The sequence below is a fragment of the Catharus ustulatus genome, chromosome 8 (genome assembly GCF_009819885.2).
Source record: "Catharus ustulatus isolate bCatUst1 chromosome 8, bCatUst1.pri.v2, whole genome shotgun sequence".
In the NCBI taxonomy this organism is placed as follows: domain Eukaryota; kingdom Metazoa; phylum Chordata; class Aves; order Passeriformes; family Turdidae; genus Catharus; species Catharus ustulatus.
The window spans coordinates 3,710,943-3,730,003 of NC_046228.1; the positions used below are offsets into that span (position 1 = coordinate 3,710,943).

General features: G+C 43.0%; 1 protein-coding gene across 1 annotated transcript in view; it reads left to right on the forward strand.

The window, feature by feature from the left end:
* Positions 1-18,807, forward strand: part of CHST15 (carbohydrate sulfotransferase 15) — a 46,548-nt gene extending 27,741 nt beyond the window's left edge. Inside the window, exons 3-8 of the mRNA XM_033066639.1 lie at positions 56-395; positions 5,892-6,038; positions 10,379-10,535; positions 14,749-14,905; positions 16,936-17,083; positions 18,174-18,807. Of these exons, the coding sequence (XP_032922530.1) occupies positions 56-395; positions 5,892-6,038; positions 10,379-10,535; positions 14,749-14,905; positions 16,936-17,083; positions 18,174-18,364 (1,140 nt within the window). The 3' untranslated portion in view covers positions 18,365-18,807. The remainder of the gene's footprint in view (positions 1-55; positions 396-5,891; positions 6,039-10,378; positions 10,536-14,748; positions 14,906-16,935; positions 17,084-18,173) is intronic.
* The last annotated feature ends 254 nt before the right edge of the window (positions 18,808-19,061 follow it).

Here is a 19,061-nt window from a genome sequence, read left to right on the forward strand (position 1 = left end):
GCTGAGTAAGAGAAGTACAACTGATTGACTGAAACTGTTGTTCTTTATGTTGCAGATGTTTTCGGTAATCCCTAACAAATTCCTTCCAAACAGCAAGAACCCTTGTTGGTACGAGGAGTACCGAGGGAACACAACCGCGGATCCGTACGCCACCAACTCCTACGCGCTCTACTCCAAGCGCTTCCGGATCATTTTCGATTACCTCAGGAAGGTGTTCTGGAACCACCTGTACCACTACAAGGACAAACACTACCGCCTGCGCTGCCTGCCGCACTTCTACATCATCGGGCAGCCCAAGTGCGGCACCACGGACCTGTACGACCGCCTGCGGCTGCACCCCGACGTCCGCTTCTCGGCCATCAAGGAGCCCCACTGGTGGACCAGGAAACGCTTCGGTGAGTCCAGATCTCCTGTGGGGGATGCTGCTGACTTGTGGGAAGCCAAGACATCCCTCTGGTTTCCATGAATGGTTCCAGACCCAGGCAGGGGGCTCAGGAGCCTTGGCACAAAGCCCAGAACCCCTGTGCCTTTGATTTCCCGCCCTGGGAAAAATTACCACCCTTACATGAAGAATTACAAGTCACAAAAAATAAGTAGAGTGTGAATTAGATTATTATAAGGTGGAAAAGTAGGTTTATCAGATCATTTACAATAAGGATCTGGGGTCAAGGTGGAGGAATTTGGGCATGTTCTGTCCTTTCTCCTTCTTCCTAGCATCCATCTTTTGGGTGATGTTGGCACTTTTAGATTGGTTTAGAGCAGAACCAGACTGTACAATATAAGTGATAGGTATTGGAAGATAACTGTAAATAATGTTTATGTAGTTTATAGTATAAAAAGATAATCCCAGCCCAGGGTGGGCAGTGCCTGGGGCTGAGCTGCTGAACAGACCTGGGCTGGGCAGGGAAAGAACTTTTAGATGAGATAAAATAAACAGCTCTGGAAACAACAGAAGAGTCTCCTGACTCTCTCTGGTGCTGGGGCTGGAACACAGAGACTCTAAAACAGCACAGGTGATCAGCTCAGGCTGCAGAGACACCACCGACCACACTGACTTACTGACTTACTTATTTAGTCTAAAACTCAAACTTACATCTAAATTTATACTCAGACTTAGGCTTATTCTTTTGCCTAAACTTCCATTCTATGTGTGGGTAGCTTAACATGTTTCAGTCCATCCAAGGGCTTTAATTCAATTCCTGCACTCTGGTTCTGCCTGAAGGATTCTCACTGACTCCAACAAGCAGCTTTGTGTTTTCTCAGGCTGCTCAGAGAAAGCGCGAGAGAAAGAATTATAACAATGATTAAACACCTGTTGGATGTGTGAAAGATGTGAATGTTTACAAGGGGTGTTTCCTTCCTTGCACCAATGCAATCATGGCTGTCCTTAGTTCCACAATCTAGTCCATAAAAATGCAGTTGTTTCTTTAATAAAACACTTTTTGCTTCTCTTCACCTGAAGAAAGATTGCTGCTGCATCCTTTTCACCACTCCCCTAGCCCAGAACCAACAATGTCCTTTGCCATCCAGGCAAGTTGTGTCTCCTATAATTTTTTAAGTATTTGTGGTTAAATTTATAAATTTGCACCGTATTTCTTTCCCTAGAAACTACTGGAGTTGTTGGTTTTGAGAAATCCAGGTGGTGGATGCTCAACCTGCTTTCGTTCAGTGGAGTTTTGGGTTAAAGCTCTTGGGAAAATGCACATTTCATTTTGGTCTGTTTGCAGCGGTTTGGAAAATCTAAGGGGAAACAAAACCAGTGGATAAAACCAACCTTATGAATTTATAAAGGCAAGAAGAGAAACTGTTAGGTTGTCATGGGGGAGTTGAAGAGCAGCAGTGATAGTTTTGTACTGCAAAATTCTGCAAAGCCTTTCTTACATCAATAAATGATGGGTCACTACTGAAAATTTCAGTCCTTATGGTTCAGTAAATACAACTGTGGCAGGAGCTTCTTTAGGGCCACAGCTCTGGCCAACACTGATCAATAGAGATGCTCTGCATGAGGAATCTCTCTCACACCGAGGGCCCTGCACATATTTTTGATGCTTTTCCTGGATGATATCAGTGTTTCCATCTCTGAAGGCAGACTTGAGTAGCTGGGGTTGCGGCCAACTGCAGCAAATGCATCCACCCCTCGTGATTGCTCCTCCAAAGGGTGTCTGGGGCAGCGGGCTGAGCACAGAATTTCATCCATCTGAAGTGTTTTTCCGCTTCTTATCTCTCTCTGGATGCTGAGAAAGGTCAGTCTTGTGGTTAGAGATAAGATGAGCTGCAGAAGACCCAGTTTAATTTCCTGAATGTTCCCCTCTACGTGTGGACAAGTGTTGTGCCTTCTGTATTCCACCCACCACTGGATTTTCCTCTTTTTGGGTCTAGCTGTTAAGTGCTGGCATGCACTCACTTTGTATGACTTTGGAATCAAAGATCAAAGACTTTTCAGTGATTTTACTCTTTCCAAGAGGAAGATTCTGCTTATTTTGGCGACATCTTAATTTCTGTTTCTCATTTGCTGTTGCTTTATGGCAGACACAGAGTTTGGAACAGGACAAACTGGCACTGGAGGGTAGATGAGGACTTTGATCACTGCTTTCTTTTGGTGCTTTTCTAAGCTTCCTTGGAATGGGAAAATAATGAATTTCTGTGGCTAAAGACAAGAAAGGACACTTTCTGAGGCGTTGGGACACCAGCAGTGCTGCTTCTGTTCTTTGTTTTGAGATCATACCTCAAATTCTTCATTTCTCCTACATGTGGTCTTGTCATTTCCATCTTGTTTCCCTGTTCCCTGGATCCCAGAAGAATCTTTGAGCTCCTGCAGACAGGGTTTTGTTCTCTGCTTCTTAGTGAGGAGCTCTCAGCCACAGAGATGGGATTTCATGATTTTGCTGTTAAATTTTCAATTTTCTTCCTTCGCATATGCCGTCAGAAAGTTGCCAAAATAAATACTTTGGACATTTTCTAAATACTTTTTTTGTAAAATAATATGGAAAGCAATGTGATGAAAATACAGCTTGTTTTTGAGATAATTTAGTCCTGTTTGAGAAACACTGGAGGCATCAGTGTGAACTGAGGAGTGACACCAAGTCAAACAAAGAGAAGCTCCTTGAGAACCCATGAAAAGGGACTTGTTCATCACAGTCAGCAGCTGACTGGAGACAAAACATGGGAATTATAGAATAGTTTGGGCTGGAAGGGGCCTTAAATCTCATCCAGTTCCACCCCTGCCATGGCAGGGACACCTCCCACTGTCCCAGGCTGCTCCAAACTCCAAGGTCCAACCTGGCTTTGGATACTGCCAGGGATCCAGGGGAGGCCACAGCTTTTTCCCTTGCTCAGATAAAGTGATGAAAACAAGGGACTGCCAGCAAAATCTGTGGAGGATTTTGTGTTCCATGGTAGTGCTGGCAGGAAAGGCTGAACCCAACTGATACCCGAAACGAAAATGTTTTGTACCAAATAGTTCCCTCCACTTACATTAACCTCAACATAAATATTTGGAATCAATTTTGGAGGAGGTAGTGCACCCAACCTCACTTCAGCAAGACTGGGCTCACTAAAGCTCTGAACCTGACCTTCCAAACAGGCAGAAGAATGTAAAAAATCAGGCTGGAGTGCATCTAACTTGAGGACAAGGGTGAATTCCTATCTCTGTGCTGGCATTCACAAACTCTCCACTTGCAGAGTCTTGTGGTCAGCCACTGGGGACCAAGTGCTGATCCTAGAAGAGAACATTCTTTGCATAATTCAGTTTTTGAAGTTGTTTTTTAAAGCTGGAGAATGAGGAAACATTGCAGAGCTCGTGGTCTCATGGGAGAGGGATCTGTAAGGATGACCTTCTGACCATCTCAGCTGTCTGCCACTGAGAATGAAAGATCAAGTTTATTCCTGATGGCTAATCCTTTAATTCTGCCATAAAAGTGCATTACCTAATGGTTACTATTTAAGAATTAAAAAAAGAAAAACAGAGACTGTGACAAACACCCTCACAAGTGAAACTGAGACAGCCAGTGAGTGGCTATGACTCCTATGCTCCTGGCTATTAACTTGGTTTGGTTTCTAAAGCTTCAGCTGGACAAGAAAGTCTCTTTGTTCAATGGCATCCTCTGATTCAGTGGATTTTTCTGAGGCTGACTAATTTCAGCTGAGGTTAAACAGCCCTCTGGGGAGGCCCCATTTCCAAATCACTCCTTTCCCCTTCTGCTGGGATGGTTGATGCCCCACAGGACTTTGTCTCAGCTTGTCTCTCTGTCCTGGCTCCTTGCCACTGGTGCTGTCCCCAGGAGTGGGGTGGCAGCAAACCAAGGCTGCCTGCAGCACACCACGCTTGCACTTTTTTCCCCCCTCAAAACAAGTCAAAATACACTGCTGAACTTTCTCCTACCCTCATTAAATCCCACTTTCCTAAAGGGGAAAATCAGAGGCAATGGACAAAAGAACTCCCTTGCTGAGCTTTCCTCTGACATAATTGATAATTATTGGCCTTGTGGGGACAAGAGAGGGAGGGCTGAGAAGTCCTGTGTGGGGAGCATGTACAGCACATGGAGAAATGACACTAGATTTGGAAACAGGAATGGAGAAAGGAGTATAAAAATCACAGGATGCTGCTCAGCATGCTGAGAAACCTGGGGGGCAGGTGATACTGAACTCAGCCTGGAGTGTAGGGAAGGAGGAGAGAAAAATAAGATACTACCATGGAGCTTTATTTGCATACCTGTGAAAGGAAAAAAAACCATGAATGATTTCCCAGTGTGTGTTGATTTGCATATCTGGCATCAGAGCCTGTGCTCAATCTCAAAACAGTAAATCTAGTGGGAGTCCAATATTACTGCAATTTACATGGGTGCAAATGGAAGTGGAATCTTATCTTCTGTATTCCTTCCAAAAGCTAAATTTAGAAGAAGATAAATCCAAGCTCATTCATGCAGGGACTACAAAACAGAGCATTTAAAATATTTCCTATCACTGCAAATTTGTGATGCAGTCATTCAGTATCTCAGATCTCCTCCACTTCATTATTGGCACTTTGATCTCAGGTTTGCACTTGGTCTGATCTCGTGCTCAGGGCCAGCCACATCTGTGAAACCACCTTGGTTTGCACCAGTGGTTAGTCTTGCCCTGTGTCCTGGTTTGGAGGACAGGTGTGTGCTGAGAAAGGCAGGAGCTTCTCTTTGAAATGGAGAATGTAAACCCCCTCCCTCCAAATTATTATAATTTTGAAATCAAGGGGCTCTCAGGCAAAGATATGGGAATTAGGAATAACAGTTCTTTACTAGGGAAATTAAAATAGAAATACAGTACTACAAAGAAACAAACCCCAAACCCTGACACAGTCAGAGTACAACCTGACACCCGTCAGGCAGGGTGTTGGCAGCAGTCCCATTCCATGGTGGCTGCATCCTCCTGCAGTGACAGATGTGGCTCAGTTGGAGCAGTGCTCCTGTACAAGGTGCAGTTTCCCTCCGGAGCTCCAGTGGGGATGTGGAGAAATCCGGTTTTCCTCTGGAGTCCAGTGGAGAAAGGGGCTCCCTTAGTGTCCCAAAACCTCTGTTTTTATCTTGGTAAGAAATGTTGGGCTCTTCCCCCTGGCTGGAGCAACTCCCAATGGGATGCAGTAATTTTATCAGTGCCACAGTGGGACTCAATGGCCATGAGCAGAAAATGACTGGCTGGAGGAAGGATGGGTTGTGAAAAGATAAAGAACAATGCCCTGCCTGGTTTCAATGGATGGCCCATTAGCAGAATATCTCCCTCAGAGATCAGGATCACTGCTCCACCCTCAACAGATGGTGATAGAGTAGATACTTTTGGTCACATCCTGTATTGCAGCCCAAGACACCCTGTTGCTGCTGTCATTGCTGGTTCTGATTCTCCCTGTGTGGCTGTTTCCTCAGGAATCATCCGGCTGAGGGATGGATTTCACGAGCGCTACCCGGTGGAAGATTACCTGGACCTGTTCGACCTGGCAGCACACCAGATCCAGAGCGTGCTGCAGAGTGATGCAGGGAAGGAGCGTGCCAAGAGGAACAACATCATCATTGGTAGGGCAAAACCAGCCCCCAAATCCTCTGTGGCTCCACACTGGCAGTGCTCAGAGCTGGGGCACCTCAGGGGATTTTGTGGCTGGTTCTCAGCACAGAGCCCCTGATGTTGCTCTTCTCTGGTGTGCCTTGGTTTTCTTTTCCTGCAGGCTTTCTCTTCCTTCTTTCTTTGTTAAGAAGCTGTGATTATCTTTAGAAAATTCCTGAGTGAGTGCTGTATATCTGATGAGCATCAGCATTTAATTAATGTGGGGCTTTTTTCCCAAGAATGAAAATGACCTTGGTGACTCCTTCAAACACAGCTTTCATTTTGCTTTCCTAGAACCATTTAGGTTGGAAAAGCCCTCTAAGGTCATCAGTCCCTGCATTCCCCCAGCACTTCCAAGGTCACCCCTAACTCATGTCCCCACATCCACTTCAAGTGAATCATGAGGGGATTGCCTGTAGTGCTGGGATTGTGGATTCAGTTCCAAATGCTGGAGCAATGTCTGGGATAGATCAGTGTCTGTGGTGTTGTGACACACTCTGGGTGCTGCAGAAATCCTGGAGCTACTGGGAGATGTGGTAGCAAAAGCTCCCAGTGGCTCTTCTCAAGCTCCAACAGGAGAAATTGATATAATTAATTGGTATTAAATTGGCTAATTACCACTATAAATGGTCTAATAGTGCTGTTTATTGGACTTTATGGAAGTCCTTGGTGAGCACTGGGCTCTGGGGAGGGATCCCTGGATTGCTTTTCATGACACACAATGGCCAATCCACTGGGCTCCTCCACCCTGGCCTATGGTGTACTGGTTTACAGTGCCCATGAGGAGCATCAAAAACTTCTAAATTCTGCTTTCCTGTCTGCTAAAACCAGAAAACTGAGGGGATGGGAATTTTACCAGTCCTATTTCACAGGGAAACCAGACACATTCCATGCCAAGAGTAGTTGTGCAAGTGACATTTCCCTGTCAAAAGAGAGACTTTTCAAGTAGGCTTGAAGTCACAATTCTACAGAAAATAGAGACAAGATTTTTCATGGCTGCCCTCAGAATGATTGAGGGTTTGGTGTCATCAGAACCTAAAATTTTAACCTATTGCTGGCTGGATGAGATGGTGATGATGCTTTAGGTTGGTTAAACTTGTCTGAGTCCCATTTGTTCAATACTTCCCCAGCCTCCATTTAAGTCCCTCATTCACTTTATTAAACATTTGCAACACTGAGCAACATTTGCAAGATGGGGTTCTTAAGAAATGTTGCCATCAAGGACATCTGCAGATTTTCCTGCTACTTCCAATAATATCTCCTGTCCTTTCATGGGTGAAGTGCTTATACTAATTAAATTCACTAATCTAATTGGCAACGTACATCTTTGATTACCCACCTCCTGTTGCAGCTTTTTGTGGAGTTCACTTTGTGTTTCTTTTTCCTGTGGTCTCATTTCTTGTGTCATTAAGGTTCTGCTGGGTTTTCTTATTAAGTTTACAGAAAAGTCTTGAATGATTACACTCATTAAGGCAGTCTTTTTATGACCTTGGTAAAAAACAAAACAAAGCCATCTAGCCTAAAATGAATCTGTATGAATATCAGGTTTGCTCATAATCTTCCTTTTCTTATTTCAGATGACTGCAAAGAGAAATCAAATTAAAACTGTAAATATTTCAGTAGTTCATCATGTTATATTACTTTGAAAAGTTAAGCTTCTTTGGATATTAAACCTAGAGGGTAATAACTACATTTTCAGAAAAAAAAAACAACAAACCCAACATCTGTTTAGAGATGAACCCAAGAGGACAGGGCTGATCCAGCTCAAGGCACTCTGAGCAGGACTTGTTTATGTGAGATCATTAAGAAGATAAATTCAGAGGAATGACTCGTGAAAACACAATAAGATGTTAATCCATTGATGACTGAATGAGGAGGCTATGCACCATTCTTCAGGCAATTTAATAATTCATATGTTCTTTAGGTCCATAAGGAAAAAAAAGTAGTTGCAGTGGCATAATTAAACATAATTAATTGTTGATGATTAGTTTATCTCATGTTTAGTATGGCTTGTTCTGTGTACAGACATTAAACCTGTATTACAAAACAAAACTAAACACTATCAAATTATCAGGAAAATTTTTGTTTGCCTGCTTCAAAAAATGAAAATTATAAAAGTCAGCAGGGACCAGAATTATTATTATTATTATTATTATTATTATTATTATTATTATTATTATTATTATTATTATTATTATTATTATTATTATTATTATTATTATTATGATGTTTTTATATTTTTATATTTTTTCCCCCTCATTAAATTTTTGACAGTCATATTGTGGGCAGATTTACCCTCTTGACCCCAGGTTTTGCTGGGCTGGAGCAGCACCTTGAGCCCTGTTAATGCTTTAACATGACTTGGTTTTTTGATCTTGGGTTGGACTTGACAATCTCAGAGGTCTTCTCCAAGAAGAATAATCTTTCTGGTTCTGGGATTTTCCCTGACTTGTGTCCTGCCTGCAGATTTAGGTGGTGGAATTCAGGGTTTTCTGGTGCTAAGAGGATGTGCCCATTTCTGTGTGAATGCACAGGTTTCTGGTTTTTTGTGGCTCAGATTGCAGAAGTGTAGGGAGGTGTTTGCAGGTTTGGCCACACTGATTGGGATAAACCCAGCAGAACATCCAAGGTGATCAGGGAGCAGAGCAGAGAACTGTGAAGGGTGATCAGATCCAGTCCAGAGGGGAATGGAGCTCGATGAGCTCACAGACTTTAATTTCCTTGGCATGATTCAGACAAGTATTATTGAGGGAGCAGTTTCAGAGATGGAGCAGGGACTTGCCAAGGTTTGCCCTCCAGCAAACCCCTGCTGCAGGTGCTGGTACCCTTTGCATTTCCCCATGTCCTGGTGGCTGAGGAGAGGTTTCTGTGGCCAGCTCAGCTCCTGGCCTCTGTTTAATCCTTTGTGTTTCTGCCTCACCCAGCGTGGGAGCTGGGCTAATTGAGTTTTAATTGACAAGCTGAAGCCCTCTGGTGATTAGGCACTGCTTTGGCTAATTAATTTAGAATGGAAGAATGGAGCTGTTGTGGACACCCAGCTTCAGCCAGTGGACCTGATCTCCTCCTCCTGAAAAGAGGCAAAATGAACATGACAGAAGATTAATGTGTTTTCTAACAACTCCCAGATTTATTAATGAATCACATTATGTTCAGCTGAAGTTTGGAGCCAGTACCTTTCTCATATTGTGTTTTGTCCATCTTTTTAAATCTTTATTGGGCTTTCCCAGCAGAGGAAGGAAGAAAAAAATAGGGAAATAATGTACAAGTCTATAAGCCTACAACATTATTATTTTTTTAATCTCCTTCCCTTTGATTTGAAAAACCTCATTAGCAAGAATTAGCTTTCATTAGACTGTCAGAGAATGTAAGTCCCCAAAAAGCTTCTGTACATGTTTTATTGAACAGTACTGTGCCACATAAATGCCAGGATTGCTTAAAAACACAGAGAAGGTTACAAAATTCAAAACAACACATCAGATCATTTATTTAGCAGCTGAACCATCACATACCTCACTCTGGCATAGATTTTTACTGCATTTATTTCTCCCTTAGCATTGCATTCCAAGTGAACTTCTTCAGACACTAAAGGACACTAAATACCAGAATCTGGTATTTTACCAAAGTGTGCTATTTATTCTGTCAATCCTTTATCTATTTGTAAATAGTTGACTTGTTCTACACAAATAATTATATAAAAATAATATTTCAAACCTCAATTACACATCTCAGCTGCTTTTCAAATATTTCTTACATGCTCACTGATTTTCCTGATTAAGTTTTGCACACTGTTGATCAGCAGGGGTGGTGGTTTCCACATTTTTCTGTGGGAAATTTTACAGTTTGTTTGCAAGCTGCTGCTCTGAGATTTGGGACCATTAAGGCCAATCTGTGGTGCATTGCAAGGCTTCAGCAGTGACAAACTCCTGCCTCCTCCAGGCCAGGTTGGATGGAGCTTGGAGCCCCCAGGTCCCTTCCAGCCCAGATCATTCTGTGGTTCCTCACTGGAAAATGTGCTAAAGCCCTGAGCAGTCAAATTCCATCTATCTGCATGTGTTAGCCTCCAGCAGGAAGCAGTGTGGTTATGGAGAGCAGTATTGCAGGTGGAATTGCACAAAACCTGCCTTAACCATCCCTGCATTCCCAAAGGCACAGGGCAGTGGGATTGCTGCAGCTCTGGGAGCAGTCTGCACGAATAAATTGTGTTGAAATTAATTTTTGAGTAAATTTTGATCTGCCTATAACGCTGAAAAACTCAGCCACTCCAACATGAAGAATGGAATGAGTTACCAGCAGAGATGCTTTTCATTTCCAGGGGAGGCCAGTGCCTCAACAATGTGGGACAACAACGCTTGGATTTTCTTCTATGACAACAGCACTGAAGGAGAACCTCCCTTCCTAATCCAGGATTTCATCCATGCCTTCCAACCAAATGCCAAACTTATCATCATGCTGAGGGACCCTGTTGAAAGGTGAGCAAGAAAATTTTCTTGTTACAATAATATTTTTAGTTCTCACTCTGTTGGATGCAAGTAAATATTCACATAATGTTTGAGAGCTACTTGGTTGTGGTAAGGGGGGTTTTATTCTGTGTATTTTGGCACAGGTAACAGTGATAAAGTTTTAAAGAGAAGCATGTGAGTGTGAATGCCATGAGTGCCATGCCTGGACTCCAAGCTACTCTGAAAAAAAAGAATTTATAGGTTTCCAAATGCAATCTAATGCCATTATCTGAGCTAATATGCCCTGGTTCTCAGCAGGGCTTTTTAGATTAGGAGGGCACTGCGTCTTCAGATCTCAGCAGAAGTGGTCCTGGGAAATGTTTCATTTCATTTAAGTAGTAAAATCCATGTTTTCATGGGGTTTGCAGTTCAAACTGATTAAATAATAATGATTAAGAATGATTAAATAGCTCTGGAGTCAGCAAATGATACAATTTGTTTAAACTCTAAAGCTCTTGGTGAGACAGTGATGTAAAGTTACACTGGGCATTTGCACAGCCAGCAGCTACAGGAGCTCATCCTTGGACTTTCCTGATGTTTGCAGGGAAGGGGCCTGGCTTCTGCCAAGGTATGGGCTGTTCTAAATTGCTGGGGAGAGTCAGCAATGTCCAGCTTCCCACTGCATTTCACTTCTTCTCTCCAGTCTTCCTCCAGATTTCTGGGACATTCCTTCCCACTGTGTCCCCTGAAGCAGGATAGTGATGGTGGTGATGGGGAGGGTGGAGGGGATGGAGCAGAGTCCACAAGGACCAGACTGGAGGGGTGTGAATTCCTCCTCACTGTGGCTCCATAGGGACATTCAGAATACTTGTGGCGCGGTCAGTGCTCAAGGGGAAAGCGCCAGAAAAACTCAGGGAAGGAAGGGGATGGGATGCAGGTGGTGGGGGGGATGAAGGTGATGGTGGGGATGAAGGTGGTGGATGGGGATGAAGGTGATGGTGATGAAAATGATGTGGGGATGCAGATGATGATGATGCAGATGATGATGATGCAGATGATGTGGGGATGCAGAGGATGGTGGGAATGCAGATGATGGTGGGGATGAAGATGTGGGGATGCAGATGATGATGGTGAAGATGTGGGGATGAAGATGATGGTGGTGATGAAGATGATGTGGGGATGAAAATGATGTGGGGATGAAGGTGATGTGGGGATGAAGATGATGGGGATGCCGATGATGGTGGGGATGAAGATGATGATGATGAGGCTGCAGGTTATGGTGAGGATGAAGGTCATGTTGGGATGCAGATGATGGTGAGGATGCAGATGATGATGATGAGGCTGCAGGTGATGGTGAGGATGCAGCTCTGGTGAGGACCCAGCTCTGGTGGCTCTGGGAAAAGAGCAGACCTGTGGTGCTGTGCAGGCAGCCTGTACCCATTTCCAGAGCTGGGCTGCTGCTCCCCAAGGAGCTTCCCTGCTGTGCCTGTGGGGAGAGCAGGCTTGGGAGATGTTTCCCAGCTCCTGTGTCAGCACATGCAGCTCTCAGCATCCCTGACCCCAGGAGTTAACAGATGGAAATTTTATGCAAGAGCTCTGGAGTGGCTTCCTCATGGAAATTAGTGACAAACTCCCTGATTGCCTTAACCACCCTCTGTGATGGGGGTGCAGCTCTTTGCCAGCTTGAGCAGGGGTGACAGAAAGTCAGCCTCATCTCCTTCACTGTGTTTATGACTAATTGCTTCCTTTTAGTTGGCAATTCCCTGCATTCCTGATGGCTCATCTGAGCTGCAGGAGCAGAAGGGAGAGCCCAGGCATCTGTGGGTGATGCCAGGGAAATGGGACAGGTTCCTTGGAGTGGATGGACTCTGATCTAACCTGCCCCAAGTCTGGGCTATCCCCAGCAGAGAATATCTGAATGACATCTTTTTTTGAGATGGTTGTTGTCAACTGGTGTCATTGTTTCATTGGAGGTTGAAAGGAAGGACTTCAAGTAGCTAGAACAGCTGAAATCCTCATCAGCAAAGATGTCCCCAGAATTAAAAACAGATGGGAAAACAGAAAAAGAAAAATGGAAAGAAAATCTCAGCTGCCCTGCAGAGGGAGGACTTGTCTTCAAGGACAGTTTTTCATAAGATGCCAACAAGTCTGGAAAATGATGCATTTCTTTTGATGGATGGTCAGAAACACCAAGCAGTCATGTTAAACCTTTTTAATGACACTTCAGCCTGGCCATGCTGTACCTGCTGGCTGATTTTTCCCAGTTTCTTTCAGCACTCAGTGCCACCATCCCTGGGACAAACTGAGTCCTGATACTGATACCCACATTTCCTGTGTGTCTGATTTAGGTGAACCCAGCTGGCTTGGTCCTTCAGCTTTTTCCTTTCTTCTTCTTCTTTTTTTTTTTTTTTTTGAAATGAACTGAGTGTCTTCATTTGTTTCACATGGGAATTAAAATCCTGTTCCTGCAAAACACTGACATAAATAATGAGTGCAGAGAGGCCATTCCTGTGCTTAAGTGCTTTGCTGGATTAAGGCCTAAACTTTCCAAATGAGGTGTTTTTAAGTACCCATGGAAATCTAGGGAAGTTAAAGGATAAATAAAGTGCAATACAAAAGGTTACTGCATGGATTGGTGTTTTTATTTCTTAAACACCTGTGGTTTTTTGGAAGAGGCTGAAAAATATGCAGGATTTCTGGAATTTTGAGAGATGGGTGCTGTGGAGGCATCAAATCTGTGCTGCAAACACACTTGGGGAAGTGACTCCTTGAGTGATACAAAATTGTCTTCAAAATCTTGTGGTATTGTTGTGGTTCCAGTCATTCTAAGCTCAGTTATGAATAAAGTTAAAATATCATGTAATATTTATGTCATGTCTGAGCATTTCCTTTGTCTCTTTAAAACATGTTTATCTTGTAAAAGCCTAATCAAGGTTTTCAGGGGTGAATGCTAAAATTGATATTTTCCTTGCCTGTAGGTTTTGGGTTGTTTCACCTCATCACCCCCAAAGGAATTTGAATTTACATTTTCTCTTTAAAGTGATTTTAAGTAATTGTAAAACTTGCTAAGAGTGTGCAATGAGGGAATAATGCTTTGTAACTTAGAGAAGCTCCTGCTTCATCTTAAAAAAAAAAAAATCAACAGATAGAATGCTGTGCATTGGAAGTTTTTGATGGAAAGTCAACATAAATTGGAGGTGAAACTTCCTGTAAAAGAAATAGGAAATCTGGACTCCTTCTTACCAAGATGGTAACCAGCTTGGTAATAATAGAATTACTCTTTCTAACCCACCTAAAGTTAAAATTTCTAAATAATATAAGTTTCTAAATAATAATATAAGAATTACTCTTTCTAACCCACCTAAAGTTTCTAAATAATACTGATTATTTGTACTTCAGTACTACATTTCCCCTGCAGGTTGTACTCTGATTGTCTGTACCACATTTCCCCTGCAGGTTGTACTCTTGATTATCTGTACTACATTTATTTCTGCAGGTTGTACTCTAATGATTTGTACCACATTTTCCTTTCAGGTTTTACTCAGACTATCTGTACCACATTTTCCAGTTGCAGGTTGTACTCTGATGATCTGTACCACATTTATTCCTGCAGGTTGTACTCTTGATTATCTGTACCACATTTATTTCTGCAGGTTGTACTCTTATGATCTGTACCACATTTCCCTGCAGGTTGTACTCTAATTATCTGTACCAGGTTGTACTCTGACTATCTGTACCACATTTACCCTTCAGGTTGTACTCTTGATTATCTGTACTGTATTTATTTCTGCAGGTTGTACTCTCATGATCTGTACCACATTTTCCTTTCAGGTTGTACTCTGATTATCTGTACCACATTTCCCTTACAGGTTGTACTCTTGATTATCTGTACCACATTTCCCCTGTAGGTTTCTGATGATCTGTACCACATTTTCCAATTGCAGGGCAGGTTGTACTCTGATTGTCTGTACCACATTTTCCAATTGCAGTTTGTATTCTGATTATCTGTACCACATTTATTCCTGCAGGTTGTACTCTGATGATCTGTACCAGGTTGTACTCTGACTATCTGTACCACATTTATTTCTGCAGGTTTCTGATGATCTGTACCACATTTTCCAATTTCAGGTTGTACTCTGACTGTCTGTACCACATTTCCCTTTCAGGTTGTACTCTTGATAATCTGTACCACATTTCCCTTTCAGGTTGTACTCTGACTATCTGTGCCACATTTCCCTTTCAGGTTGTACTCTGACTATCTGTACTTCGCCAGTGCCAACAAATCCGCGGAGGATTTCCACGAGAAGGTGGCGGAGTCGCTGCAGCTCTTTGAGGGCTGTGTGCTGGATTTCTCCCTGCGAGCCTGTGTCTACAACAACACCCTCAACAATGCCATGCCTGTACGTATTCCCTGCCATTCCTGGCTCCTTGCTGCTCTGACCTGCTGGAAAAGTTGTCCAAATTCCTGTTAAATCAAAACTTTCTCCCTCTCTGTTTGTTTGTGGGGGATGGAAATATAAATGTGAACGTGGGGGCCCAGTGTCTCCTCAGCCTGTTCCCTGGGGATGCCAGCAGGGATAACCCTCCCTTGCTGTTGTGCAAGTGCATGGAGAGCACTTCTAGTGAAGATTTAATTTCATGTGCTCTGTGCAGATGTCTTCAAAAAAGTAGCTCTGGCAAAGATCTTTGTGGTACCAAATTGACTCAAAATCAGAATAGAATATGTGTTCTTTTGTAAGGGATGGCTACCAATAACTAGATAATTTTTTAAAATTTTTTTTTTAAATTGTGCATGCCAGAAAATGATACAAGAAAACACAGCAGCTGCTGGCAGGGGAATGGACAAGTATTACAGGCTTAGGATTCCAAAATTCACTATTTTAGCGTAGAGCTGACTTCAGGTTTTGCTCGAGGGCAGAGAATAACACAGAAAAGATTGACTTGAAGTATCACATCTGGCCAGTTTGCTGTTCAATCCTCTTTTATTTGCTCGGGCTGTAAAGGATTTGGAGGGAACAGTTCCCTCCTTTGCCTCTGGGCTGAAGCTATTGCCTCTTCCACTGGATGAAGTAACAGAACAGGAGTGTTCCATGGGCTGGAGCCTGCAGCAGGCAGGGCACTGCTCTCTCCTACCAGGTGGACTGGAGCTGCTCATCCCTGAGTGCAGCCCCCAGCACTTCCTCACACACCAGCTGCTGCTGGGCAGCATCACAGAATTGTGCAGCCATCTGCTTGCACAAATGTGTTCCTCCCAGTGTGGCAGAGAAAGGCAGAGACAGAACCAGAAGGGAAGATTTTCCTCTTTTGCTCATGCTCAGGGTGCAGAGCCCATCTCAGTTTGTTGTCTTCAGCAGCCCTCCTGAAGAAGATGCTTTTGGAAACGAGCAGAGGAGGCTCTTTCCTTCCATAGAGCCACAAGCAGGTGTTTGTAATAAAACCCACATGCCAACTGTGCTCCTCAGTGGCCTTTTTTAGCTTCTTCTTCAGCCAAGTTGCTAAATCTGTTGTGTTTGTGGTTTTCTGTGCATTGAGAAAGTGAGGATTGCTGTCCCTGGTGTGCTCATTAGGTTGCTAATTCTGTGCCTGTGCCAGGAAAAAAAGGGATTTGCTGTTTGTTCGTGTGTTTCTGAAAGCAGAGAGGTGTCCTGGGCATGGTGGCTGCTGATGGAGGCTGAGGGGGCACAAAGGGGTGTTTGACACCTGGAATCAGAGGGGAGAACATTCCCCAGAGAAAGGCACAGTGACCAGGGTGTGGCCTGGCAGCACCTCAAGGAGTGTGCAAGGAAGATGGGGAAACTATTTACAAGAGGCTGGAGTAAGAAAAGAAACATTAAACCACAAGTTTGCCCCAGTGCTGAGTGGAATGAGGCACTGGCTGAGGGCTGGGGTGCTGCCCTGCCAGAATTATCCCATCTCAGCCTGCTGTCTCAATCAGAGGTTCCAGATTTTGGTGTAGCACATCTATAAAGAAATCTCCTAAATATGAAGACTTACCTTATAATCACACAGGATAATAATAATAATTCAGCAATAATTTAAAACACAGCTTTTTTAGAGGAATGTGGGCATCAGTGCAGGTCATGGGGCAGTGTCAGTGAAAGGAGCTGTTGTCTGACTTCATGGGCTCTGTGGTAATGTGAGCTGAAGATGTCAAATCTCTTTTATGAAAGATGCTTAAGACTTGGGATTCATGTTCCTCTCCTCTGAGCCTGAAGGGATTCAGAAAAATATTTATAAGCACAGTTGGAGGCTGGACTTTTTAAGAACACCAAGGCTACTCTTTTTATGTTTCAACTTGTTATGTAAAATTGAGGAGGGAAAAAAAACAGAGAGAAGGGCAGGAGAGGCCCAGATGACAGAGATGAATGTTGTTTTTTCACAGCTACAAGTGTTGTAAGGTGAACTAATCTGGGTTTTTCTGTGCTTGCAGGTGAGGTTGCAGGTAGGGCTCTATGTTGTGTATCTCCTGGACTGGCTGACAGTTTTTAACAAAGATCAGATCCTTGTTCTTCGCCTGGAGGACCATGCATCAAACATGAAGTACACCATGCACATGGTGTTCCAGTTCCTGGATCTGGGTAGGTGCTTGCTGCCTGGTTTAAGTGTGCAAAAATCATTATTATCCTTCTCCTTCTGGGTTTATTAAGAGACAAAAAGAGAAGCTAAGGAGTCTGGCTTGAAGGATGCATTAATCTCATTGCCTGCAGTCAGGCAAAATTAAATTCTCAAATGCCTGGTGTTAGAAGATTTTACTGAGAGTATATAAAATAAAAAAAAAACATCCAGACCACTCAGAATGCAGGGATTTATCTCCCTCAGAGAAGCCAGCCCTGCTTCTGAAGGCACTGAACAAACTGAAGGGCTGCCAGCCCAGAACCTGAAGGTGAGCACGATGGAAGGCTGTGTTTGTAGCTGAGGAAAAGGGGGAAATTGTGTTTTTGCTGTGTTCATTGAGACATCTGTTGCTAATCCTGGGAAGAGACGCCGGCAGACAAAATGCTGCCCAATGTTGATTTGACAGTAGCAAGAGAATGAAAATGTGGCTGAAAAATCGTCTGTCTGGTCCAAGGATTGGTCTAGATGATGAGAGAGCTTGGATGTAGCAGGCTGAACAGATGAGAAGCTTGGCATCTGCTTCCTGGATGTGGTTTGTGCTGGAAAACCCTGTAGGTTTTATCTTGCTGATGCACATTTATTCACATCACTACACCTGTGTGCACTTTGATCCCACTGCCAGCCTCCAAAATAAAACAAAAAAGGCTTTGCTGAGTGCTGAGTGAAGCTCCCAGAGTTGCTGTCAGGTATTGGTCAGCTCACACCATGAAATGAAACAGCAGCATGAAATTCCTGCTCCAGAGTGGATAGGAAGTTGTCTTCAATCATTGTTTTTTTTCTGTAAAAATAGATATTTTCCTCCAAGAGTAATTTATGCTGCTTTTTATAGAGATGATTAATTGATGGGAGAGGAATATGTATTATTTCCATATTTACCAGTAGTGATTTATTTTACTGATCTAACCCTATATTCAATATTCTGGAACACTGTGACTGCTAACAAAAATTCAATTTTTCTCCCCATGGCAAACCTGACTTAGTCAATAAATTTATTCATGATAGGAATTTTTTGGGGGGGAAATATTGAAGATAATATTCTCTTTTTTTCCACAGGACCTCTGAGTGAGAAACAAGAAGCTCTGATTACCAAGAGTCCTGCCTCAAACACCCGCAGACCTGAGGACAGGAGCCTGGGCCCCATGCTGCCCAGCACCAAGGCAATTCTGAGAGATTTCTATCGCCCTTTTAATACAAAACTGGCACAAGTTCTTTTTGATGACGCTTTTTTATGGAAGAGGACATAATGTGTAAATTTCTTGCCACGACTACAGTGCTTAAAGGAGTTTTTATTTTTTTAAATTCTATTTTTGTGCGTGGATATTTGACTTTTTTTTTTTTTTCCCCCCATTCCAAAGAGCAGCTGATGGATGAGCTGAGAGTTCTCCTTCAGCCAGCACAGGAATCAACAGCTCTGCCACTATTCCTTGGGAGAATGGAAAACATTTTGCTTTAATCAGTTTATTGCAACTTCTTTCACCCCAGCAAAGGAGTGGACAAGCATTAGGACAATGATGTCTTATTCCACAGGGGTGTGGAAGTGTAACCTTCTCTGAGATGCTGCAACACAGAGTTAGCATCAATTTCTTACAATTACACTTATAACCTCTCATTTTCAATATATGTTATTCACTCTTTTTTTCCAAGCAATCAATGTCATTTAGTCATTAAAATTTTTAATTGAATTCAACCTAAAATTCTGTTTATTTTTGTCATCTTCTTTTCAAATAGTCCTCACTGAGTGTTTCCTTAATCCTGAAAGATTAAATGCATTTACATAAATGTCTCTTCAATATCTTCCAAAATAAATGGACTTTACTAGCCACAGTTCTTCTAAAAGAAAATTTTATAATTCAGGTAAGGATGGATGGCTGAAACCTAAACAGGGAAATTTGGTGTTTAGCATAACAAACTCATTGCCTTCCATATTTTGTTCATGTAAGT